This window comes from Rhinatrema bivittatum, unplaced genomic scaffold, assembly GCF_901001135.1.
Source record: "Rhinatrema bivittatum unplaced genomic scaffold, aRhiBiv1.1, whole genome shotgun sequence".
Taxonomy (NCBI): Eukaryota; Metazoa; Chordata; class Amphibia; order Gymnophiona; family Rhinatrematidae; genus Rhinatrema; species Rhinatrema bivittatum.
Window position 1 is genome coordinate 491,764 of NW_021820292.1, and position 27,835 is coordinate 519,598.

The 27,835-nt window shown below is 47.2% G+C and overlaps 1 protein-coding gene across 2 annotated transcripts in view; it reads right to left on the reverse strand.

The window, feature by feature from the left end:
• LOC115081395 (testis-specific serine/threonine-protein kinase 5-like) overlaps positions 1-27,835 on the reverse strand; it is a 101,792-nt gene that overhangs the window by 20,445 nt on the left and 53,512 nt on the right. For both annotated transcript variants that reach the window (XM_029585848.1, XM_029585847.1), the window contains exons 4-6: positions 25,536-25,591; positions 20,080-20,212; positions 17,527-17,642 (exon numbers count right to left, since the gene is read on the reverse strand). In XM_029585848.1, the coding sequence (XP_029441708.1) occupies positions 17,527-17,642; positions 20,080-20,212; positions 25,536-25,591 (305 nt within the window). The remainder of the gene's footprint in view (positions 1-17,526; positions 17,643-20,079; positions 20,213-25,535; positions 25,592-27,835) is intronic.

The following is a 27,835-nucleotide window of genomic DNA, read 5'->3' on the forward strand; positions in this document are numbered from 1 at the left end:
TCCCTCCATATCACAGGTTACTTATCCTCATATCTCTATATCCATCCTACAGGCTCTTCATTCTCACAGCCCTCCATTCATATCACAGGTTTCTTATTCTCGTATCTCTGTTTCCATCTAACAGACTCTTCATTTTCACATCCCTCCATTCATATCACAGGTTACTTATCCTCATATCCCTATATCAATCCCACAGGCTCTTCATTCTCACATCCCTACATTCATATCACAGGTTACTTATCCTCATATCCCTATATCCACCCTACAGGCTCTTCATTCTCACATCCCTACATTCATATCACAGGTTCTTATCCTCATATCTCTATATCCATCCTACAGGCTCCTTATACTCACATCCCTCCATTCATATCACAGGTTTCTTATCCTCATATCTCTATATCCATCCCACAGGCTCTTCATTCTCATATCCCTCCATTCATATCACAGGTTTCTTATCCTCATATCTCTATATTCATCCCACAGGCTCTTCATTCTCATATCCCTCCATTCATATCACAGGTTTCTTATCCTCATATCTCTATATTCATCCCACAGGCTCTTCATTCTCACATCCCTCCATTCATATCACAGGTTCTTATCCTCATATCTCTATATCCATCCCACAGGCTCTTCATTCTCACATCCCTCCATTCATATCACAGGTTTCTTATCCTCATATCTCTATATCCATCCCACAGGCTCTTCATTCTCACATTCCTACATTCATATCACAGGTTTCTTATCCTCATATCTCTATATCCACCCTACAGGCTCTTCATTCTCACATCCCTACATTCATATCACAGGTTCTTATCCTCGTATCTCTATATCCATCCTACAGGCTCTTCATTCTCACATCCCTCCATTCCTATCACAGGTTCTTATCCTCATATCTCTATATCCATCCCACAAGCTCATTATACTCACATCCCTCCATTCATATCACAGATTCTTATCCTCATATCTCTATATCCATCCTACAGAGTCATTATACTCACATCCCTCCATTCATATCACAGGTTCCTATCCTCCTATCTCTATATCCATCCTACAGAGTCATTATACTCACATCCCTCAATTCATATCACAGGTTCTTATCCTCATATCTCTATATCCATCCAACAGGCTCTTCATTCTCACATCCCTCCATTCATATCACAGGTTTCTTATCCTCATATCTCTATATCCATCCTACAGGCTCCTTATACTCACATCCCTCCATTCATATCACAGGTTTCTTATCCTCATATCTCTTTATCCATCCTACAGGCTCTTCATTCTCACATCCCTCCATTCATATCACAGGTTTCTTATCCTCATATCTCTCTGTCCATCCTACAGGCTACTTATACTCACATCCCTCCATTCATATCACAGGTTCTTATCCTCATATCTCTATATCCATTCTACAGGCTCTTCATTCTCACATCCCTCCATTCATATCATAGGTTTCTTATCCTTATATCTCTATCAATCACACAAATACATCGAATTCACGAAGCTATGCTCCACTGATGACCTAACTGAAATACTACCAGACACACTAAAATCTATAAATATGAACGATGCAAACTCCGCTGTAAACTCCTGGATCTCAATCAACTTACAAATAGCAAAAATCAAGTGTCCAACCATCAAAAAGAAAATCAACACAACCCTTAAATACAAAGCTCCTTGGTACACCCCAAAGCTAAAAAATATCAAACGTCTATTAAGAGAAACTGAAAAGAAATGGAGAAAGGAACCAAGCCCCCAGCTCAAAGACAAATACAGAACCATTTTATACATCTATAAAACGGACACAGAAAAAACCAAACATGAATACTATGCCAAAAAAATTCACGATCACCAATTCAATCCTAAAGCACTATTCGCATATGTTACGGACTTGACTCAACCTACAGGCAATGCACCCTCCCATTCAGCCTCCACGACCACTTGTGATGATCTCGCCCAATACTTCAAGGACAAAATTGACAAAATGATCACATCAAACCTGAACACAAACAAAACCACTACCAATCCACCCCTTCCAACCACTGCTACCTGATCTCAATTTGAAACAGTTGCATCAACTGAAATTGAACCAATCATCCAAAACCTCAATCCCGCAGCGCATCCTCTCGACCCCATCCCAATAAAACTACTAAAAAAAAATCCCAAACACCATCTCCAAAACCATATCAAGTATAATCAATCTCTCCCTCAAGCAAGGCATCTTTCCGGACAAACTCAAATGTGCCATTATCAAGCCAACCCTCAAAAAGCCTCAACTAGACAAATCCAACCCATCAAACTATAGACCGATTTCCAACCTACCATTTATTGCCAAGATCCTTGAAAAAATCATCAACAGACAACTCACTGAACACCTGGAAAACCAGAATATACTATCGCCCGCACAACACGGATTCAGAAAGCATTTCAGCATGGAAACTCTACTCCTCACCCTCACTGACACTATCCTGAAAGGTCTTGATGGTGGCCACTCCTACTTACTGATCCTACTTGACATCTCGGCGGCATTCGACACCTTCAACCACGAAATGCTCTTAACCAGACTGAAGGATATTGGCCTATGCAACACCACACTTAATTGGTTTAAATCATACCTATCAGACAGAACCTATAAAGTCAAAATGAACTCATCAGAATCTAAACCAATCCCCCTTCCACATGGCATCCCTCAAGGCTCCTCCCTTTCATCAACCCTCTTCAATATCTACATCCTCCCCCTCTGCACTCTCTTAACTGAACTAGGACGATCATACTACATATATGCAGATGATGTTCAAATTCTGCTCCCACTGAATGAATCTCTTGAAACCACCATAACAATCTGGAACATACAAGTGCAGAAAATAACACAACTACTATCACAAATGTCTCTCTCCCTCAACCATAAAAAAACTGAGATTCTACACACAAAAAAAAATCATGCCACATTAAACACGCAAAACAGCACAGCTCCTGAAACAAAGAAACAAACAGTCTCTTCTGCTAGAGACCTTGGCATTATCCTCTGACGACCTAAACTTCAAAAAACATATTAACACAATACTAGGAGACGAATTCTACAAACTACAAATCCTAAAAAGAATCAAACCCCTACTATACACCCATGACTTTCAAACTGTCCTCCAAGCACTTTTATTTTCCAAATTAGATTACTGCAATGCCCTCCTAACAACCACTCTCAGACCACTGCAGCTACTCCAGAATGCAGCAGCAAGACTATTTATTTATTTATTTTTAGTTTTTATATACCGATGTTCCTGTATAGTATACATATCACACCGGTTTACAAGGAAATAGAACTGACGCCTCGATGGGCGGTTTACATTGAAACAAACAGATAACAAAAGGGGCATAAAGGAACTTAGAGGAGGGTACAGAGGGTAAATATGACTACTCACAAACAGCAGAAGATTGGACCACATCTCACCAAAGCTCAAAATCCTACACTGGTTACCCATTCAATTCAGAATTCATTATAAAGTCCTCACCCTCATCCACAAAGCTCTCTACACTGACCAGTTCAACTGGATGAACACACCCCTCTACTTCTGCAACCCACAAAGGAACCTCCGCTCAAACAACACAGGTCTCATCCCAATTCCACCTGACCACAATAAGAGAACGCGCTCTTTCCATAGCCGGACCCCATCTCTGGAATAACCTACCAACACGACTAAGACTGGAAACAACAACGCAAACCTTCAAAACAAAACTAAAAACATGGCTTTTTGAAAAAGCATTTACAGCAACCACCTAATATCCCTTCAGAAACCACCATACGAAACGACGCTATCAAAGGACATACAATTTACATTTCAACACTCTTTTAATACAGCAAGACACCCCATAAGTCGCATTGTCATAAATGATCCAATTCATGTCATCTGCAAGAATTACTGTCAAAGCCACATTTACAAGATGCCACTGAGGACATAATGGTGACACTCTCAGGTTTAACCTTTAATCCTCCTAACAAGAATTAACAAAGTTTAAAAACACAATGTTAAAGTCTAAAAATCAATGTTAAATAAGAATTAATCACATTGTTAAATAAGAGTTTATTACAATGTTAACAGGAGCTAGTTACAATGTTAAATAAGATCTACTGAATGTTATAATGTAAAACTAGAAGAGGTTATAATGTAAAACTAGAAGAGGTTATAATGTAAAACAAGAAGTCCCTTCTTCTTGAACTCAGTTGCAATGTAAACCAATGTGATATTATATATTGAACACTGGTATATAAAAAATAATAAATAAATATATCCATTCTATAGGCTCTTCATTCTCACATCACTCCATTCATATCACAGATTCTTATCCTCATATCCCTATATCCATCCTACAGGCTACAGGCTATCCATCCTGCTATTTTAACAGTTGTTCTTTTATTCTCCATTCCATGCTACCTATCTTTTCCCTCCTCTCCTGTCTCCCTCACCCCTCTCCTCTTTCTCGCCTGCTCCCACCCCCCTTCCCCTGTTCATTGTAATTTCCTCCTTTTGAGTTAATTGTAAACCGGCGTGATGTGCCATACGAACGTCGGTATATTAAAAAGTTGTTAAATAAATAAATAAATAAATTCATATCACAGGTTTCTTATCCTCATATCTCTATATCCATCCTACAGGCTACTTATACTCACATCCCTCCATTCATATCACAGATTTCTTATCCTCATATCTCTATATCCATCCTACAGGCTCCTTATACTCACATCCCTCCATTCATATCACAGGTTCTTATCCTCATATCTCTATATCCATCCTATAGGGTACTTATACTCACATACCTCCATTCACATCACAGGTTTCTTATCCTCATATCTCTATATCCATCCTACAGGCTCCTTATACTCACATCCCTCTATTTATATCACAGGTTTATTATCCTCATATCCCTATATCCATCCCACAGGCTCCTTATACTCACATCCCTCCATTCATATCACAGGTTTCTTATCCTCATATCTCTATATCCATCCTACAGGCTCTTCATTCTCACATCCCTCCATTCATATCACAGGTTTCTTATCCTCATATCTCTATATCCATTCTACAGGCTTCTCATTCTCACATCCCTCCATTCATATCACAGGTTTCTTATCCTCATATCCCTATATCCATCCCACAGGCTACTTATACTCACATCCCTCCATTCATATCACAGGTTTCTTATCCTCATATCTCTATATCCATCCTACAGGCTCTTCATTCTCACATCCCTACATTCATATCACAGGTTCTTATCCTCATATCCCTATATCCATCCCACAGGCTTTTCATTCTCACATCCCTCCATTCACATCACAGGTTTCTTATCCTCATATCTCTATATCCATTCTACAGGCTTCTCATTCTCACATCCCTCCATTCATATCACAGGTTTCTTATCCTCATATCCCTATATCCATCCCACAGGCTACTTATACTCACATCCCTCCATTCATATCACAGGTTTCTTATCCTCATATCCCTATATCCATCCTACAGGCTCTTCATTCTCACATCCCTCCATTCATATCACAGGTTCTTATCCTCATATCCCTATATCCATCCCACAGGCTTTTCATTCTCACATCCCTCCATTCACATCACAGGTTTCTTATCCTCATATCTCTATATTCATCCTACAGGCTACTTATACTCACATCCCTCCATTCATATCACAGGTTCTTATCCTCATATCTCTATATGCATTCTACAGGCTCTTCATTCTCACATCCCTCCATTCATATCACAGGTTCTTATCCTCATATCTCTATATGCATTCTACAGGCTCTTCATTCTCACATCCCTACATTCATACAGGTTTCTTATCCTCATATCCCTATATCCATCCTACAGGCTACTTATACTCACATCCCTCCATTCATATCACAGGTTCTTATCCTCATATCTCTATATGCATTCTACAGGCTCTTCATTCTCACATTCCTCCATTCATATCACAGGTTCTTATCCTCATATCTCTATATGCATTCTACAGGCTCTTCATTCTCACATCCCTCCATTCATATCACAGGTTCTTATCCTCATATCTCTATATGCATTCTACAGGCTCTTCATTCTCACATCCCTCCATTCATATCACAGGTTCTTATCCTCATATCTCTATATGCATTCTACAGGCTCTTCATTCTCACATCCCTCCATTCATATCACAGGTTCTTATCCTCATATCTCTATATGCATTCTACAGACTCTTCATTCTCACATCCCTACATTCATACAGGTTTCTTATCCTCATATCCCTATATCCATCCTACAGGCTCCTCATTCTCACATCCCTCCATTCATATCACAGGTTCTTATCCTCATATCTCTATATCCATTCTACAGGCTTCTCATTCTCACATCCCTCCATTCATATCACACGTTTCTTATTCTCTCATGCATCCATCTTTACATTGATCCGTTCCATAAGCTCCTTATTCTCATATCTTTCCATCCATTGATCTTCATTGCAAGTTCCTATCCTTACATCCCTCCATCTAACTCATTGGCTTCTCAGAGTCCTATCCATCTACTCCACAGGATACTCATCCTCATGCATCTGATGAACTCTTGTTATTGACAGCTCATGCCTCAATAAATCAGTTAGTCTATTTTCCCTATTTTGTGTATGTCATCATGACTATTCCCTTTATTGGGGATCTTAGTTTTATCTGCAAAAAGACAAACCTTTCTTAATAGTCCCTAATCAATATAATTTGTGAAAATATTGAAGAGAAGCAGCCCTAGGACAGATCTTTTAGGTGTTCCTCTTTGCCTCTCCTTCCTTGGAGTGAACTCCATTTACCACAACCTATTTCTCAACCAGTTCATAATCTAGTCAGCCACCTTAGGATTCACCTTGAGGCTGTTCATTTCATATAAGAGCCTCCTGTGTAGACAGTATCAAAATCCCAAGTTAAACCTAAGTACACCACCAGATCAAGTGCTTTCCACTGATCTGCACTATAAATGTCATGCTGAGGCAGACCAAAGGCCCATCAAGCCCAGCATTTTGTCTTTTATAGTGGCCAATTCAGGTCACAAATATTCGGCAGATCTCAAAGAGTAGATCCATTCCTTGCTGCTCACTCCCAAAGATAAGTGATGGTTTTCTCAAATCTACCTAGCTATAGAGTTTTCCTCCAGGAACTTATTCAAACTCTTTTAAACCCAGCTATTTCCTAGCATGTAGACAGATGGACTCAGGACCAGTAGGTTTATGCTCCCCTGCCAGTAGATGGAGATGGAGCAAGCTGATGTCACAGTATACATAACCCTGCAGTGACCCCCAGCCTGCCACTATTCTCTGTCTCCATCAGATGGTAGACGTGCTTCTCCCTATGGGGATTGCTTCAGGTTGTTTGGAAGGAGAAATTTGGAATCTAAATTAAGGAGGAGAAAGCCCCCACTCTCCTGCAGTGATTCCAAAACGTCCCTCCCCCAGTTGAGAATTCCCAAGGTGATTTCCGTGGTTCTTAGAGGTGCGCCTTGGTCCGGTAGCTGGGTTTCCCGACGTGGACTTAGCTGCTAGTTCAGCTGAGAGGCAGGTGGGTACAGGAGGCTGAGCACAGCAGATGCCCTCTGCCCCCCCCCCCCCCCCCCGGCAGCCGGAGACTGTTTCTGTACTCAACTGGTAAGCGCTGAGCTCAGGTAAGGTAAAAAAAAAAAATAAAATAAAATTGTATCTTTGAATCAATGTTGAATCGATGTTGTTTCCCCGCTTCGTTGGGGTGGAGGAACTGGGCAGCCTGCCATGTTGAGCGGCCCCGCAGTTAGGCTTTTTCCTTGCAGGCCTCGGGATGGGCTGTGGTGGCGTTTTTCGCGCACTCTTCTTCTACAGGCCGAGGGTGCGCACAGTGCGTCGGCTCTGGCTCGCGTTGTGTGCTCAGTTTTGGCTGCACCTTTATGCACCCCAGGTTTGAACTGTTCGCCCACTTTAGCTTGGCGCACAAGCCGTGCATGCACCTTGTCGTGCTTCCTTCTGCGGCGCTTACATTTTGTGTGCATAACTTTTTGAACATGAGCCGTTTAGACACAAGTTTATCGCCTTCATGGCAACAAGAAGCCTAAATGCCTTCCTCTTTGTGTTGCTGTCATATTAGGGATCCTCAGCCTGACCTGTCTTCTAACTTGTGTCAGCGCTGTTCCAACGCTCAGGGAGAGTTGTCTTCCTCAGATTTTGCTAAACATGGCTGATGATGGATTGGTTACGACCTTGACTGGGGGGGGGGGGGGGATGCCAGGTCTTAGTTCTCCCTTGACTGGCTCCTTTGCTGGTGAGGGCAGTTCTGTGGGATCAGCTCCAGTTCCTTCTGGGCTTGGTATGGATCCAGCTGCCCTTTTCTCGGGTGGAATATTTTCAAGGCTTACAAGCCTTTCTTCCAGCACAGTCCTCCACTTCATCCATTCTTATCAGGCTGGAAGCTCAGCCGGTGGCTCCTCCCTCTTTCACTTCTATGCTTAAGCACCGGGGCTCGCCTCAGCTCCCTGCAAGTACTCCCCAACAGGAACCCGAATGGCACTGATGATGAGGTTGTTCCTGATTCCCTGGAGGAGGGGGAAATTCCTCCGGGACTGGAACCATATCGATCAACGTTGCAGATCTTTCATAGAGATGAACTGCCAGCCCTGATTTCCCAGACCTTGAGACGTCTGGGTGTTCCTGGTTTGGATGCCTTGTCAGAGCTGAGGAAGAATCCTATTTCGATTTCCTTACGTAAAGCCTCTTGTTTTTCCCCAGTGATGGTTGCCATTCAGGAATTGATTGATCTGGAATGGGATGCCCCAGAGGCCATTTTTAAAGGGGGTCGAACATTGGAAGGATTGTTACCCCCTGGAGCCGGCTGTGTGAGAGAGCATTTGCGTTTTCCCAACGTGGATGCCCTGGTATGTGCTGTGTCTAAGTGGATGACTATCCCCATAGAGGGAGGAGCAGCCTTGAAGGATGTGCATGATAGAAGGATTGAGGCTATCCTTAAGTAAGCCTTTGAGGCAGTGGCGATGACTTTACAGATTGCTTCCTGTTGTGCCTTGTGGCGAGATATTGTCTGCTTCTCTCTCAGGAGGCTGATGATTCTGGAGGGAATTCCATAGCTGTTATGGAGCCCACTGCTGTCTTTTTGGCAGACGCCAGCTGCAATTTGGTCCAGACCTCGGCCGGAGGAGTGGCTTCAGTGATAGCAGCCAGGCATCAACTTTGGTTGCAACATTGGTCTGCTGATGCAGCAGCCAAAGCTAATATTACAAAGATGCCCTTTAAGGGCTCACTCTTATTTGGAAGCAAGCTGGAGAAAATGACCAGTAAGTGGGCGAATCTCTGCTTCCTCGCTTGCCGGAGGATAAGCAGCAATTTCAGCACCTTTTGGTATGAGGGGTTGGCTCTGAGGTTCCAAGTGTTTTTGTCCCTACAGAGGGTCAACTTTTCAGAAGACTCAGCCTTTCAGTAGGTCTCAGTTCTTTCATCCCAGACAGCCCAAGAGAGGAGTGGGCTCAGGTAGCGGACTTGCCTGAGCTTCCTGTAGGGTGATATCCCATGAAAGCACCAAATATGAATCATAATAGCCATGAAATATGCAGACCAGTGTACTGACAGGCCAAGACTCTGTCTCAGTGGAAAAAGAAGAGACCTTGCCCAGATGAGAACTTTACTCTGAAGGATACGTTATCAAGATCTGCCTGTTTGTATGTTTCTGTGTAAATATAAAAGAAGACAGAGGGACAATGCAGCAGTTAAGCTCCTAAGCTGCAGTCGCAGACTGACCAAGGCAAGTCCAGAGGTCATAAGGACCTCCACCCTTGGAAGAAGGGGGCAGTTTGAGACTGAGAAAACACTCTAGCATACAGCCTTGGTCCAAGACATGGCAGGACCCACCGCCCCCAAAGAAATGGGAAGGGGTGGAAAGACCTGCAATGTGGTAAGGACCTCTCTCTATGCAGCCCAGCAAAAGCCAGAAGAATGCTGGGCTGCATAGAGAGAGGAATATCGAGTAAGAAAAGGGAAGTGATTATCCCCTTGTACAGGTCCTTGGTGAGACCTCACCTGGAGTACTGTGTTCAGTTCTGGAGACCGTATCTACAAAGAGACAAGGACAAGATGGAAGCAGTACAGAGAAGGGCGACCAGGAAGGTGGAGGGTCTTCATAGGATGACATACGAGGAGAGATTGAACAATCTAAATATGTACTCCCTGGAGGAAAGGAGGAGCAGGGGTGATATGATTCAGGCTTTCAGATACTTGAAAAACTTTAATGATCCAAAGACAACGACAAACCTTTTCCGTCGGAAAAAAATCAGCAGAACCAGAGGTCACGAGCTGAGGCTCCAGGGAGGAAGACTAAGAACCAATGTCAGGAAGTATTTCTTCACGGAAAGGGTGGTGGATGCCTGGAATGCCCTTCCGGAGGAAGTGGTGAAGTCTAAAACTGTGAACGACTTCAAAGGGGCATGGGATAAAAACTGTGGATCCATCAAGTCTAGAGGGCGTGAATAAAGAGGAGGCAGCAAAACACTGCACGGAGCGGCAGTAGCCACAGAGGCATTCACGGAGCGGGATGCCAGTGGCCAGTAGTTGGTGTTCCACCTTCACGGAGCGGAAGGATGGAGGGCTGCTATCTCCAAAAATAAAAACAGGGGTGGGTAAGAGTATGGGGTAAGGGTGTGGCCTGCTTGTTACAGTGGTTGCTACCCCTAATTGAGCTGGATGTCACTTGGATGCAGATTCAAAGCTGCTCTCTAAATTGGTGGTGGGGTGGAGGGGAATTAGGGCTGGAGGGTACTGGAAGCCAATAGTAACATGTGGGAGAGAAAAAAAAGGGGGAAAAAAATGGATAAAGTGCGTAGCTTGCTGGGCAGACTGGATGGGCCGTTTGGTCTTCTTCTGTCATTTCTATGTTTCGATGTTTCTATGTTACACCCACCACGTGATTATGCATAAGCTTATGCATATATATCAGCTGCAAAGTATGATGGGGGGAAATAAGGAAAAAAAAGTGACCCTGAAACCAGAGAGGGACTCCTGAAAGAAAAGGAATCTGAAGAGTGAAAGGGGAGCTCTAAGCAAATCAACACCCCTGCTATTGAGGATAGAGAAGACTAGGTGTGGCCAGGAGACTGGGGCAGGAGACCAGAGAGAGGAGATGCCTTGCTCAGGTTTAGAAAGTGACACGGAGTCTAAGATGGTGAGAGTCGAGAGCAAGCCCCAGAAAGCTCAGCAAGTACCAGAACAAGAAGCAAGTCTCCTTCCCAGATCACCTGCCAGCTCTGCCAGTATCAAGCCCAGGAAGCAAGCCTTCTCCCCTGTCCATATTCTCCAGACCTCTATCCAGAGCTGCTTCAGTGGAGAACAGAGGAATATCACCTGAAGTTGGGACCAGGGGGGTAAGTAAGTTAGCTATAAGTATTAATATATTAAGTAGGCTAAGGTTTATGGCATGTTTGAAACCACCCATAGTACAGAACTTTTTAAGGGTAAATTGGTGCTTAGTGGCCAGGATGTTAGAGATAGGAATAGTTGTTAATTTCTGAATTCTAAATTCTGCCAAATTAAATAAATAAAAGTCTGTTTCTGAGAACTCACTGTCTTTTTCCTGAGCGTAGGATCGTGACATGAAGTGGGAGGTGAACTGGAAGTGTCCTGTGGCAGACAGCTCCCTGCACCCCTAAGCTTGCTTACCTTCCCAATGAAGGGTTGCTGATTCATCTTCGGGAACAAGAGATAGGAGGATGCCTCTCTCTGTTTTATCAGAGGTGGATCAAGATCACGTCGGATCAATGGGTCCTGGAGGTAATATGAGAAGGATATGTGTTGGAATTTTGCAGCATTCCTCGGGACATTTTTATGGAGTCCCTGTGCCACTCCCCGCAGAAGAAGCAGGAAGTGGAGTTCATGCTTCAAAGGCTACTCAAGCTGATAGCTGTGGTTCTGGTGCCCACGTCTCAAGAAATATTCCATTTATTTTGTTGTGAAGGAGGGCTCCTTTCATCCCATCCTGGATCTTAAAAGAGTCATCCGTCATTTGAAGGTGACTCATTTTCGCATGGAAACCTTATGCTCTGTGATAATGTCGGTGCAGTTAGGGGAATGTCTGACCTCCCTAGATCTGTCCGAGGCCTACCTGCATATTCCCATCCATTTGGAGCACCAGTGTTTTCTATGTTTTGCGGTGTTGGGGCACCATGATCAGTTTATGGCACTGCCCTTTGGTCTGGCCATCGCCCCAAGAACATGTTCCAAGGTTAAGATGGTCTTAGCAGTGGCCTTGAGAAGAGAAGGGATCCTGGTGTACCCATACTTGAACGATTGACTGATTCGAGCCAGGTCTCAGGAAGAAAGCCGCCTGGTAACACACAAGGTAATCTCCTTATTGCAGGAGCTCGGTCGGGTAGTGAACCTGGCCAAGAGCAGTCTTCAACCATCTCTTTAATTGGAGTATATGGGGGTTCAGTTCGACATGGGGCAGGACAAAGTTTTCCTGCTGGAAGTACGGATTCATAAATTTATGTCTCAGGTGTCAGTTGATGCACACCATACTCCCGATGGTGTGGTCCTATCTCAGGTGCTCAGCTTGATGGCAGCAACCCTGAAAGTTGTGCCATGGGCGAGGGAGCATATGCGTCCTCTTCAGTGCTCTCTACTGTCTCGATGGAACCCACAGTCTCAGGACTATTTGGTTTGGTTCCACTTGCCGATGGATATCTGTTCTTGCCTCCACTGGCGGTTGCAGGTGGCTCATTTGAGAAAAGGTGTTTCTTTGTCCTCCCTGACCTGGTTGGTGCTCATGACAGTTGACAGTCTCCAAGTTTGGGAAGCTCTCTGTCAGGAGCTGGTGGCCCAAGGTCATTGGAATGCTAAAGAGTCTCACTGGAGCATCAATCGCCTGGAAGCCCAGGCAGTTGGGCTGGCATGCTTGCAGTTCAATCACAGGCTGCAGGGTCAGGCAGTCCATGTGATTTTGGACAACATGATGACAGTGGCCTACATCAATTGTCAGGGAGGCACCAAGAGTCTGCAAGTGTTGCAGGAAATAGACCAGCTTATGGAATGGGCAGAAGGTCATCTGCGGATGATCTCAGCCTCTCAAATTGCAGGAAAAGACAAAGTAAGAGCAGACTTTTTCAACAGGGAGAGTCTGAATCCAGGAGAATGAGTGTTGTCATCCTAGGCATTTCAGCTGATAGTGGATCGCTGGGGCTTTCCATTTCTAGACCTGATGGCAACTTCTAGCAATGTGAAGGTTCTTCGATTCTTCAGTCACAGGAGAGATCTGTGGTCTTTCAGCATAGATGCTCTCGTTCAGGTCTGGCTGGAAGAAGTTGCTTTATGCCTTTCCTCCATGGCCCTTGTTGGGTAGGATAATTCTCACAAGATTGAAGGCCACAGAAGGCTGGTGCTCTTAGTGGCTCCAGCTGGACCGGGCGTTCGTGGTGTGCAGATCTGTGAAGGCTCCTGGTGGAGATGCCCCTTTGTCTTCCACCACAAATTGATCTGTTGCAGCAGGGACCAGTTCTTCACGAGGATCCGACTCTGTTCTGTCTTACAGTTTTGCCCTTGAGAGGACTCGTCTATTGAAGCAGGGATATTCTTCTGCGGTGATTGCCATTTTATTCCGCACTCAGAAGTTCTCCACTTCCTTAGCCTAGTGCGGGTTTGGAGAGTGTTTGCGGCCTGGTGCGAGGAGCACGGTGTTCATCTTCGCTCAGTTAAGATCCCGCTTATTCTGGATGTTTTGCAGGATGGGTTGAATAAAAGCTTGGCCCTCAGTTCCTTGAAGGTAGAAGTAGTGACTCATGCCTATTTTAGGGGCCCGGTGATTGGTAATTCCTTGTTGTCTCATCCTGATGTGGTCCATTTTTTGAAGAGAGTGAAGCATCTTAGGCCCTTTAGGTTGCTGGTTCCCTTGTGGAGTCTTAACTTGGTGCTGGATTTCTTGGCAGGTCCTAAGTTCTGACTGCTGCGTAGGTTTTTCCTGGCGGTTGTTGACCTTGAAGATAGTGTTCCTGGCGGCTATATGTTCTGGAGACTTGCGCTGCAGAGGAGAAGGTAGGCCTTGTGTCACGAAGCGCCCTACACAGCCCCCCATGGGCTGGTCATGGACCACGACAGTGGCATGCCAGGAAGGATGAACAAATAAGAAACTTGAGGACATCGGGATCAGGACTGGAACATGGGACATCAGGAACATCTGGAGACAGGAACATCTGGAGAGAACACAGGATCCGACGAGAGACCAGGGACCACGAACAAGACAAGGGAGCGCCCACGAAGAACAAAGGACCTTGAAGAAGCGATGGACCTCAGAAGCCTCCTGGACCCATGAGCTGGAACAGACGAAGAATGCAGGAGCGGACTGGCTCCTTGCGAAGGCAACAAGGGACTGACAAGCCCTTTTATAGGGCTGAAGAGAAGACAGCCTGGAGTTGTCATCAGGCAGGGCCGCGGGGCCTAGAGGAAGGCCAGGACCTGGGACAGCATCTGCGTCCATGCCATGAAGATCAGGCTGGAGAGGGCACTAGGCCGCAAAACTAGGCTCTGACATTGGCAGCTCCATGCTGCAAAGAAGGAGCAGGCCAGTGGTGGCTTCCTGCTGCGAGGAGACACGGCGGTGGCGGCTCTGAGCTGCGGGAACAAGCGGCAGGGCTCAGGCCGCGTTTGGCAGCATAGGCTGCGGCCTCCAGGTGACAACCGTGGTGGCTCTGCCCGCCGAGAATGTCAGGTGGTGGTGCTTGGGCTGCGATTCCAGCAGCGTCAGCGGTGGCCTCCAGGCTGCAGAAGAGACAGCGGTGGCAGAGGTGAGAGGCTGCTTGTGGCTAGGCCCGCAAGCAGCATCGTAACATCAGGAGGTGTTCCCAGCCACATATGTGGGTGCTGGAACGCCGTTGCCTACTCAGGTTTGGGCTCATTCCACTAGGGCTCAGGTAGTGCCATGGGCGGAGGTTACTCTGTTGTCTCCCGTCAGTATTTGCTGAGTTGCGACGTCGTCCTCCTCACATACCTTTTCCAGGTTTTATTGTCTGGATGTGCAGGCCTGTGAGGATGCAGCCTTTGTACGTGTGGTGTTGACTGGACTGTGGGCAGCCTCCCACCCTGTTCAAGAATACCATTGGTACATCCAACTGGTCCTGAGTCCAACACTCTACATGCTAGGAAATAAGAACATAAGAAATTGCCATACTGGGTCAGAGCAAGGGTCCATCAAGCCCAGCATCCTGTTTCCAACAGTGGCCAATCCAGGCCATAAGAACCTGGCAAGTACCCAAAAACTAAGTCTATTCCATGTTACCTTTGCTAGTAATAGCAGTGGCTATTTTCTAAGTCAACTTAATTAATAGCAGGTAATGGACTTCTCCTCCAAGTACTTACCTGATAATTTCGCTTTCCTTAATGTAAACAGATGGACACAGCTTCCCACCCTCGGCTGCCGCATGAGTGTGTTAATAGTCCTCCCGTGGGGCTCTGGATCCCAAGGGATTACTGGTAACTGTTCATCCACTCCCTAGATTGGGCTACCTAGAATCTTATGTGAGTTCACTGTTTATGGTTGGGTGAGTGCAGTTTTGGTTGCCTGTTTTTAATCCTGTTTTTTTGCCAGTCTGTCCACAGTTGCTTTGGAAGAGAATACAGGCAGGCTGGGGTCACTGCAGGGTTATGTATACTGTGACGTCAGCTTGCTCTGTCTCCATCTGCTGGCAGGGGGAGTATAAACCCACTGCTCCTGAGCCCATCTGTCTACACTAAGGAAAATGAAATTATCAGGTAAGTAGTTTTGTCCATTCTAGATGCCTTGAACACATCCTCCAGCAACAAATTTCACTGCTTGATTGTGCATTGAGTGAAATTATTCTTTGCATGATTTGTTTAAAAATCTGCTCCCTGCGTTATGGAGAGTCCCCTAGTCCTAGTGTTGTCTGACAGGGTAAATAACCGGTCCCTATTGACCTGTTGCACCCTATTCATGATTTTCTAAACCTCTATCATATCTCTACTCAGCTGTCTCTTCTGCAAGCTGAAGAGCGCTTGCACATCACATGGAAGCTGTTCCAGCCCCTTTATCATTCTTAAGACCCCTTTCTAGTTGCAGATTATCTTATTGACCCTCAGTACTGAAGCTGTGGACGCAGCATACAGAGGCGCATTATATGTTATTCTCCTTTCTAAATAATCCCTAACCTGCGATTTGCTTTTATAAGCACCAGGGCAGACTGAGCTGAGGATTTCGGCGTGCTGTCGTTTTTCTGGGTAGTGGCTCTCAGTTGCAGGACTCAAGCAGTCTCTTCCCGCAGTTGCTGTTCTTTTTTCCCCTCCCCGCTTCCTTTTCCACTTTTTCCGCATTCGGTTTCGTCTGTCATTCGGACGCCCGATCCTCCTGTCTCACAAGGTCCCTCTGCACTACCTCGTAATCCGCTGCTCTTTTATCGACTTTGAACAACTTTGGGTCATCTGCAAACCGGGTCCCCCCTCACTTGTCATTCCCTATCCCTGATGGTTTGTGAATATGCTAAGTAGCACCGGTCCCGGTACTGATCCGCACGGTACTCCACTAACGACCTCTCTCCGTTTGGGAAAACTGACCTTTTACTCCTGCTCTCTCTTCCAGCCTTTTAACCAGTACCCAGTCCACACTAGGACACTGCCTCCTATCCCCATGGCTTTGTCATTTCCCGAGGACTCTCTCATGGGGGCTCCTGAATCTGGAAAAAATAATAAATCTCGACAGCTCACTTTACTGCCTTAGCTGTCTCTTCTCCCTCTCACCCCCCCCTTTGTGTCCTTCTGAACACCTTCCCTGCTTCTCTGGACTTTTTCCAGATATTCCTTCCCTGGGCTCTCTCTTTTCCTGAAGTCCCTTCTACCTTTTCAATGCTGATCCTTTGTCGTTTCCATCACCAGCTTTGAAAAACGTACTGCTCTCCATTTCCTCCTGCTTTCCCTCACTTTCCTGAGAGAGATTTCCTGCTCCTGCTCTAGTCCCATACGTTTAGCTCACTGTGGTTCCGCTTCACGAAGATCTCCCCGGAGCCCTCCCCCAGGTCCTCGTCTAACATAACAAAGCCGATGGTCCTGAAGCCCAGCAGCCCTGACCTTTGTGCGTTCTCTCGCCGGTCATGCACTCGTGGTTAAACCACACTCCTGGGTGACCATTGGACCTAAGAGCCCACCGGGTCTGAGTTAGCAGGCTCAGCATCTCCCAGCACCTATCAGTGGGGGGGGGGGGGGGGGGGGGAAGGAATTGTAATTCCAGCTGGGTGCACATCTCGGTATCTAAGCACAGCTGCAGACGCTCAGCTGGCACTCACAGGTAATGGTGCTGCGCTCGGGGAACTCGCGCTAGTGGGGACCCGGGTCACCAAGAGGTTAAAAAGAGAGGGGGGGTGTGGGTCAATTATTCCATCTCTTAGTGCCACAGTCAAGGTAACGACAGTGCTGCTCTGCACACCCTTTGTCGTACTGCCAGGCATGGCGATACACATCCAGCTGTGCACAGCTGTGTACAGAGCCCCACACTCGGTCTTTCACCTTGCGAGACAGCGCAGCGGAAGGTCAGTCCACGTTTAATCATACGCAGCATCTTGCAGGGCTGTCTTTCTTTGAAGGGAAGCTTTCCAGTCACCATGGCGTACAGAATGACTCCCCTGCACAAGGAGAGAGAGTCAACAGGATCAGACGAGACCGCGCCCTGGCATTACAGTGCACCCCACCCCCCCAAGACGTTACATGCTACTGTTGGGCTCTGAGGGGTCAGTGTGTCACCTCGGACGCAGAGATATCAATGTGTGCCCCCAGGACCGCCCATGGCACCCACAGGCTCCGGAGGTCACTGTGCCCTAACAGTGGTGAAGTGAATGCACTGGGAGTCTGGGAAAGCTGGGTGTGCAGTGTCTTCAATGAGCAGCAGGAGGCTGCAGGACTTACTGGTTTTGGTGACTCTCTGGATTGTTAGAAAGCTCGGTGCTAGCACATGGGTTTCTTGTTGGATTTGTAAGGCTTAAAGAGGCAGATAGTAGAGTCTGACGTGGCCCACCTGTGAAGGTGACGGCGGCCATGCTGGGGACTGATCTGCTGGGGGCAGTACCAGGGAAAGGGCTGAAGGCTTAGGTAGAAGACATGATGGGTGGAGGAGCTGGTGTAGGGTTGCATATGAGTGCTTAATGCTTATGACAATTTATAGCACATCTTCCCACCATGGAGCCCAACGTTTCAATATATACACCTTGAGAAAACATGAGTCACAAGTCAGATTAAAAACCGTCTTTAAGACAACGTGGAAGAATATCAGCAGGCCAGACTGGATGGGCCTGTTTTGTCTTCTTTTTGGCTGTCATTTGTTTTTCACTCATCAGAAACTGAGGACCCTCTGGGCAAGGAACAACAAAGTAATGTTAGAAAGTAACGTTGTTATGCCCTATCCAGACTGTTCATGGTACTCATAGGTCCCAGAGGTCAGTGTGATGTCCCCAGACTGTCTGTGGTACTCATGGATCCCAGAGGTCAGTATGCCTTCTCCAGTCTGTCCATGGTACTCAGACATCAGTGTGCCCTCTCCAGTCTGTCGGTGGTACTCAGGACCCACAGGTCAGTGTGATGTCCCCAGACTGTCTGTGGTACTCATAGGTCCCTGAGGTCAGTGTGATATCCCCAGACTGTCCATGGTACTCAATGGTTCCAGAGGTCAATGTGCCCTCTCCAGTCTGTCGGTGGTACTCAGGACCCACAGGTCAGTGTGATGTCCCCAGACTGTCTGTGGTACTCATAGGTCCCTGAGGTCAGTGTGATATCCCCAGACTGTCCATGGTACTCAATGGTTCCAGAGGTCAATGTGCCCTCTTCAGTCTGTCCTTGGTACTCAGGACCCACAGGTCAGTGTGATGTCCCCAGACTGTCTGTGGTGCTCATAGGTCCCAGAGGTCAGTGTGATATCCCCAGACTGTCCATGGTACTCAATGGTTCCAGAGGTCAATGTGCCCTCTTCAGTCTGTCCTTGGTACTCAGGACCCACAGGTCAGTGTGATGTCCCCAGACTGTCTGTGGTACTCATAGGTCCCTGAGGTCAGTGTGATGTCCCCAGACTGTCTGTGGTACTCAGATGTCAGTATGTCCTCTCCAGTCTGACTATGGTACTCAGGACCCAGAGGTCAGTGTGATGTCCCCAGACTGTCTGTGGTACTCATGGATCCCAGAGGTCAGTATGCCTTCTCCAGTCTGTCCATGGTACTCAGATGTCAGTATGTCCTCTCCAGTCTGACTATGGTACTCAGGACCCAGAGGTCAGTGTGATGTCCCCAGACTGTCTGTGGTACTCATGGATCCCAGAGGTCAGTATGCCTTCTCCAGTCTGTCCATGGTACTCAGATGTCAGTATGTCCTCTCCAGTCTGACTATGGTACTCAGGACCCAGAGGTCAGTGTGATGTCCCCAGACTGTCTGTGGTACTCAGGACCCAGAGGTCAGTGTGATGTCCCCAGACTGTCTGTGGTACTCATAGGTCCCTGAGGTCAGTGTGATATCCCCAGACTGTCCATGGTACTCAGAAGTCAGTGTGTCCTCTCCAGTCTGTCTATGGTACTCAGGACCCAGAGGTCAGTGTGCTATCCCCAGACTGTCCATGGTACTCAATGGTTCCAGAGGTCAATGTGCCCTCTTCAGTCTGTCCTTGGTACTCAGGACCCAGATGTCAGTGTGCTGTCCCCAGATTGTGGTACTCAGGACCCAGAGGTCAGTGTATCCTTTCCAGACTATTGATGGTACTTATAGGTCCCAGAGGTCGGTGTGCCCTCTCCAGTCTGTCTATGGTATTCAGGACCCAGGGGTCATTGTGATGTCCCTAGACTGTCTGTGGTACTCATAGGTCCCAGAGGTCAGTGTGCCCTCTCCGGTCTGTCCTTGGTACACAGGACCCAGAGGTCAGTGTGTCCTTCCCAGATTGTCCATGGGTACTCATAGGTCCCAGAGGTCAGCGTGTGCTTCCCAGACCATTGATGGTACTTATAGGTCCCGGAGGTCAGGTGCCCTCTCCAGTATGCCTGTGGTACTTCAGTTTGCCCCCTCCGCCCTGCCCTCCACAGTACTCACAGGCTCCAGAGATCTGCTTGCTCTCCATTGTATTTCTTCCTCATGAGGATCTCTGGGGCGGTGTATGCAGCAGAGCCACAGAAGGTTTTCAGCAGGGAATGCCTCGGGGTACACTGACTGGCAAAGCCAAAGTCTGTGACAGAAACCAATAATAAATCATCCCCAGCTAACGCCAAGAGATACATTCATCTACTGATTTATATATATCTTCATACAGTCTGCACTTTGATTCCTCTCCATCTCCTAGTCTGTCAGCTTCCTATCTACCTCCTCTTTCCCTGTGAGGGTTCTCTATCTCCCTCTCCCCTTGGATTCCTTTCCATTTCCTCCTCTTCTATTAGGGTCCTCTCTACCTCCTCTTCCCCTTTGAGGTTTCTCTATATCACTCTCCCTTTGCATTGCTCTCCATTTCCTCATCTGTTAGGGTCCTCTCTAACACCTCTTCCCCTGTGAGGTTTCTCTAACTCACGGTGTCATTGGCTTCCTCTCTATCTCACTCTCCCCTTGGATTCCACTCCAATTGCTCTTTTGTCAGGGTCCTCTCTACCTGCCTTTCCCCTGTGAGGGTTCTGTATCTTACTCTCCGCTTTGATTCCTCTCCATCTCCTAGTCTGACAGCGTCCTCTCTTCCTCCTCTTTCCCTGTGAGGTTCTCCATCTTCCTCTCCCCTTGGATACCTCTCCATTTCCTCTTCTGTTGGGGTCTTCTCTATCTCCTATTCTGCTGAGAGTGTTCTCTGTCTCCCTAACCCCTTGGATTCCTCTCCATATCTTCTTCTGGCAGGGTCCTCTCTACCTTCTCTTCCTCTGTGATTGTTCTCTTTCTCCTCTTCCCTTGGATACTTCTCCATATCCTCTTCTGTCAAGGTCCACTCTACCTCTTCTTCCCCTGTAAGAATGCTCAGTAACACTCTCCCTTTGGATTCCTCTCCATTTTTTCTTCTGTCATAGTTCTTTCTACCTCCTCTTTTCTTGTGAGGGTTCTCTATCTCTCTTTGACCTTGGATTCCTCTGCATCCCCTCTCCTGTCAAGGTCCTCTCTACCTCATCTTCCCCTGTGAAGTATCTGTATCTCACTCTCCCTTTGGATTCCTCTGCATCTCCTTTTATGTCAGGGTCCTCCCTACCTATTCTTCCACTGTGAGAATATTCTATCTCTATCTCCCCTTTGATTCCTCTCCATTCCTCTTCTGTCAGGGTCCTCTCTATCTCCTTTTTCCCTGTGGAGGTTCTTATCTCCTTCTCCACTTGAATTCCTCTCCATCTCCTCTTCTGTCAGGGTCCTCCCTATCTCCTTTTTCCCTGTGGGGGTTCTTATCTCCTTCACTTGAATTCCTCTCCATCTCCTCTTCTGTCAGGGGCCTCTTTAACTCCTCTTTCCCTGCAAGGGTTCTGTATCTCCCTCTCCCCTTGGATTCCTCTCATTTCCTCTTCTGTCAGGTTCCTCTCTACCTCCTCTTCCCCTGTGAGAATTCTTTATTGCCATCTCTCCTTGGATTCATTTCCATCTCCTCTTCTGTCAGGGTCCTTCTGCCTCACTTTCCCTGTGATAATTCTCTATCGCCTTCTCCTCTTGGATTCCACTCCTGCTCCTCTTCTGTTAGGGTCCTCTCTACCTCCTCTTCCCCTGTGAGGGTTGTCATTCTCCCTTTCCCCTTGGATTCTTCTCCATCCCCTCTTCTGTCAGGGTCCAATCTACCTCCTCTTCCCCTGTGAGAATATTCTATCTCAATCTCCCCTTAGATTCTTCTCCATCTCTTCTGTCAGAGTCCCCGCTACCTCCTCTTCCACCGTGAGAATATTCTATCTCACTCTCCCCTCAGGCTCCTCTCTGCCTCCTCTTTCATTGCAAGGGTTCTCTCTCTCCCTCTCCCCATGGATTCCTCTCCATCTTGTTATCTGTCAGGGTCTCTACCTCCTCTTCACCTATGAGAATTCTCTGTCTCCCTCTCCCCTTGGATTCTTCTCTATCTCAATCTCCTCTTCCATTCCTCTCCATTTCCTCTTTTGCCTGGGTCTTTTGTACCTCCCCTTCCCTTTGAGAGTTCTGTATCACTCTCCCTTTGGATTCCTCTCCATCTCCTCTTCTGTCAGGGTCCTCTCTACCTCCTCTTTCCCTTTGAGGGTTCTCTATCCTCCTCCCCATCAGATTGCTCTCTTTCTCCCTCCCCTTGGATTCCTCTCTAATCCCTCTTCTGTCAGGTTCCTCTCTACCTCCTCTTCCCCTGTGAGGGTTCTCTATTTCTCTCTTCCCTTGCATTCCTCTGCATCTCCTTTTCTGTCAGGGTCATCTCTACCTCGTCTTCCCCTGGGAGAATATTCTATCTCAGTCTCCCCTTGGATTCTTCATCATCTCCTATTCTGTCAGGGTCCTCTCTACCTCCTCTTTTCCCTGTGAGGGTTTTCTATCTCCCTCTCCCCTTTGATTACTCTACGTCTCTTCTCTTGTGAGGGTTCACTATCTTATGCTCCTCTTCGATTCCTCTCCAACTCTTCTTCTGTCAGGGTGCTCTCTACCTCTTCTTCCCCTTTGAGAGTTTTCTATTTTCCTGTTCCCTTGGATTCTTCTCCATTTCATCTTCTGTCAGGGTCTAATCTACCTCCTCTTCCGACGAGGTTATCTATACCCCTCTCCCCTTGAATTCCTCTCCATCTCTTCTTTTGTCAGGGTCCTCACTACTCCCTCTTCCCCTGTGAGGGTTCGCTATATCACTCTCCCCCTTGGATTCATAAGAACATAAGAATCGCCATGCTGGGTCAGACCAAGGGTCCATCAAGCCCAGCATCCTGTTTCGAACAGAGGCCAAACCAGGTCACAAGAACCTGGCTAGTACCCAAACACCAAGATGATCCTATGCTACTGATGCCAGTAATAGCAGAGGCCATTCCCTAAGTCAACTTGATTAATAGAAGTTAATGGATTTCTCTTCTAAGAATTTATCCAAACTTTTTTTAAACCCAGTTACACTAACTGCACTAACCACATCCTCTGGCAACAAATTCCAGAGCTTATTTGTGCACTGAGTGAAAAAGAATTTACTCTGATTAGTCTTCCATGCGCTACTTACTAACTGTATGGAGTGCCTCCTAGTCCTTCTATTATCTGAAAGTGTAAATAACTGATTCACATCTACTCGTTCAAGACCTCTCATGATTTTAAAGACCTCTATCATATCCCCCCTCAGCTGTCTCTTCTCCAAGCTGAAAAGCCCTAAGCTCTTCAGCCTTTCCTCATAGGGGAGCTCTTCCATCCCCTTTATCATTTTGGTTGCCCTTCTCTGTACCTTCTCCATCGCAACTATATCTTTTTTGCGATGCAGTGAACAGAATTGTGCACAGTATTCAAGGTACGGTCTCACCATGGAGTGACACAGAGGCATTATGACATTTTCCGTTCTATTAACCATTCCCTTCCTAATAATTCCTAACATTCTGTTTGCTTTTTTGACTGCTGCAGCACACTGAGCCGACGATTTCAATGTGTTATCCACTATGGCGCCTAGATCTCTTTCCTGGTGGTAGCTCCTAATATGGAACCTAACATCGTGTAACTACAGCATGGGTTATTTTTCCCTATGTGCAACACCTTGCACTTGTCCACATTAAATTTCATCTGCCATTTGGATGCCCAATCTTCCAGTCTTGCAAGGTCCTCCTGTAATGTATCACAATCCACTTGTGATTTAACTACTCTGAATAATTTTGTATCATCCGCAAATTTGATAACCACACTCATCGAATTCCTTTCCAGATCATTTATAAATATATTGAAAAGCACCAGTCCAAGTACAGATCCCTGAGGCACTCCACTGTTTACCCTTTTCCACTGAGAAAATTGACCATTTAATCCTACTCTCTGTTTCCTGTCTTTTAGCCAGTTTGTAATCCACTAAAGGACAAGGCCTCTTATCCCATGACTTTTTAATTTTCTTAGAAGCCTCTCATGAGGGACTTTGTCAAACGCCTTCTGAAAATCCAAATACACTACATCTACTGGTTCACCTTTATCCACATGTTTATTAACCCGATTCAAAGAAATGAAGCAGATTTGTTAGGCAAGACTTCCCTTGGCTAAATCCATGTTGACTATGTTCCATTAAATCATGTCTTTCTATATGCTCTACGATTTTGATCTTTAGAACAGTTTCCACTATTTTTTCCGGCACTGAAGTTGGGCTGACTGGTCTATAATTTCCCGGATTGCCCCTCGAGCCCTTTTGAAATATAGGGGTTACCTTGGCCATCCTCCAGTCTTCAGGTTCCTCTCTACCTCCTCTACTCCTGTGAGGGTTCTCTATCTACCCTTCCCCTTGGATTCCTCTCCATCTCCTCTCCTGTCAGGGTCCTCTCTACCTCCTCTTCCACTGTGAGAATTCTCCATCTCACTCTCAACTTGGATTCCTCTCCATCTCCTCTTCTAGCACGGCCCTCTCTACCTCCTCTTCCCCTATGAGGGTTCTTTATCTCCCTCTTCCCTTGCATTCCTCTCCATCTCCTTTTCTGTCAGGGCCCTCTCTACCTCCTCTTCCCCTATGAGGGTTCTTTTTCTTCCTCTCCCCTTGGATTCCTCTTGCCCTCTCCCCTTCTTTCTGTTAGGTTGTTTTCTATCTCCCTTCCCCCCCCCCCCCCCCCTCAGATTCCTCTCTTTCACACCACTCCTAGGTTCCGCTCCATCTCTCTCCTCCTCTACCTTCCCCTTTCTTTCTAATTCCTCCTAGTTTCTTAGGCAGAGTAGCGGCAGGTGATATGATGGGGACACGGTGAGCACATACTCTCTGTCCCCTCAGGTGCTATTTTACTGTGATGTGTGCTTAGGGCATGGGAAGTGGTGCGTTAGCATCAGCCATGGAGACTGGGAATGCCGTCTTATTGCTTCTTTACAATACTGGCCTTCCATGAGTCCACTGATCTGACTGCCAGGAAGGAGGGAAGGTGGAGAGGGGGGAGGGGGTTGGCCTTCTAAACATGGTAACTTCTGGTATGGCTTTTACCGAGGGGATGTCCCGTGTCCTGGATGATGTGTCAGTGGTCACCCTGTATCTCATTAACCCCCGCTTTGATCGATAGCCATTGCCGGTCCTGGTTTTCGAGTTTGGGTCACAGACCCGATTCTTCCTGTGTGAGGTGGGGGGGGGAGGCACAATCACTCTGTGTATTTGTGAGGACTCCTCCCCCCTCCCTCAGCACAAGCTCCTGTCTATGGGTGAGGTTTGCAGGCGGGTGTACGAGACCCTGCGGAGATCTGATCGGCATCGTCGGCTCCTGGACAGAGCAGGGGTTGCCCCTGCACCCGGGGATCTGGCTGAGGTTGCTGACGCTGAGTGTGAGGGGTCCCTGCTGCTCTTTCGCCAGGGAAGGGTCTGTCGGTTACCTTGGGACCCCCGTGGAGTACAGATTTCAGCACCTGCCTCTTAAGATCTCCTTTCCGGCATGCAACAGAGGGAGCTGGGAACTCACCTGTCAGCTTAACAAAGCCCTGCTCGTCCAGCAAAATGTTCTCACATTTCAGGTCTCTGCAGGAGAGAGAAAAGCAAGAAAGCAGTTAAATATCCTGTGAGCTCAGCCCTATGCATACCCAGCACAATGTCTGGCACGCACACACACACAGGGTACATCAAGATTTAAGTAAACCGAAGCACATGGTCATGTATCCACACTGCGTCTGTCCTGATCCCCCTCCCAGCGAGAGCTTCCCCTCACTGCCCTCTCGCTCACTTAGCCATGACCCGGGCCCTCGCTCAAATTCACATCCTGCAAAGTTGTACATCTGCCGCCAAAGCAGCACACACAGTGGTTGACATTGGTCAAATGGATAAGGCAAAGTAGTTTAAAGCGGATCAGAGTAAAAGTGAGGTCCTCCACAATATCCCTGTGGCTGATGGCCCTTTCCACAGATGGACTCCTCGGCCCTCCCCAGCTTTCAGCCAGAAACCTGGGGATCTCGCTGGATTCTGCTCTCAGCTTCCGAGTGCATCTTTCACTGGGAGCAGGAGGAGCGCGTCAGGAGCCGCGGTTACTCCACCACTCGTGCCCCTGTGATTCGTTTCTCCGTTTTAAGAGAGAGGTTCATGCCGTAAGCGCTCGGTCCTGCGGATTTACTGCAGCGTGATGCAGTTAGAGGGTCCCGTGAAGCGCGACGTGCAAGCTGCAGGACCTTCAGGAAGGGGGGCGGGTTTGCCAGGGCGCTCCTCGGAGCTCCTCGTTGGGAGTGACCGTCTCCAGGTCAGGTCCACAATGGTATCCTTGAATTTTAGGAAGTATCTTTCAAAGCCACTTACACACATACAAGCCGGGTTTATCCGTATAAATGGCTCTTTGGGAATTTCTGTGTGTTAGTTGTGTGCGGACTTTACCCCAGCGAGTTTTAAAGTTTTGTGTGTTCATATAATCACTTTCAAAAATAACGAGTTAAATCTGCGTGCAACAGGTGTGTACAGACCTTCCAAAATGAGCCTCCCTCAGCTCTACGAAGCATGGGGACACGGTGCCTTTGCTCCCATTTGAACTCAAAAAGGTGTTGAGATCTTTTCGGGAGGCCCTGCTTGGTGCCCCTTCTATACATGACTTGTGATTGGTTAGATTAAAGCCAAAGCTTTTTCCATAGTTGCTTGGAGGAGAAGTCCATTAATGGCTATTAATCAAGTTTACTTAGGGAATAGCCACTGCTATTAATTGCATCAGTAGCATGGGATCTTCTTAGTGTTTGGGTAATTGCCAGGTTCTTGTGGTCTGGTTTGGCCTCTGTTGGAAACAGGATGCTGGGCTTGATGGACCCTTGGTCTGACCCAGCATGGCCACTTCTTATGTTCTTAAGACACATCTCCGAGTACCCAAGATTTCAGAAGCTCCTAAAAACCTGGTTATTTTCTTTGTGGAGAGTCTTAAGGTTGTTGGATAGTTAACCTTTTGTCAGGGACTGACCGGGAGAAAGGTAAGTCACAGAGCAATACCACGAACCTTAACTGGCAAACCCCAATTCAGTGTTCCCAACAGGGTTTTAAGCAAGCAAGCCTGCGTGGCAAACAGAACTAGATCCTGGCTTACATTATGCAGGGAAAACAACAGGAAGCTGACGCTCTGTTAGGAGTCGCTCCTGCTGCCCTCAGGGGCCAAAGCGTTGCTGGGGTTGTGGCCGCCAGTGGGAGGGGTAGGAAAGGGAGGACCTGCCTAGGGTGGGGGAAGAGGGAGAGAGAGACTGTGCGTTCGGATGTGGCAGGGGGAGTGGGTTTATGCATGAGATGGGGTGAGAGCACAGGGAAAGGCAGGCTGTACATGGCTTGGGCTAGGATGCAATGGCTGAGAGGGAGAGGAGAGAAGACTCGGGATGCGGGCTGGAGCAGGAGAGAGAAGGATCCACGATGGGAAGGAAAGAGAAGACCCACATACAGAAAAGGGTGAGGAACTGAGGAGGGGAATGGACTGGACCTGTGGGACAGAGGAGATCACGTTTTGGGTGGAGGGAAAGATTGGGAGAAACTGGGGGTAATACAGACAGATTGTTAATAGGAAGAGGGTGAGAAAGAGAGAGAGAGGAAATGGGATGAAGTGAGCTGGCGAAGGGATTAGAGGTGGGAGATGAAGAGGGGAATGAGAGAGGATGTGGAGCCTGTGGGAGGGGAGAGGTGAGAAGGAAGGATCCTGAGCTGGGGAGGGGCTGAGTACAGAGGGTGAAAATGGAGGGGAAATCACTGATGAAAGATAGAGAATGGGGGAGGAGGGGAACCGTGAGAGGGGAGGAAGGGGTGGGAAGGGGTGAG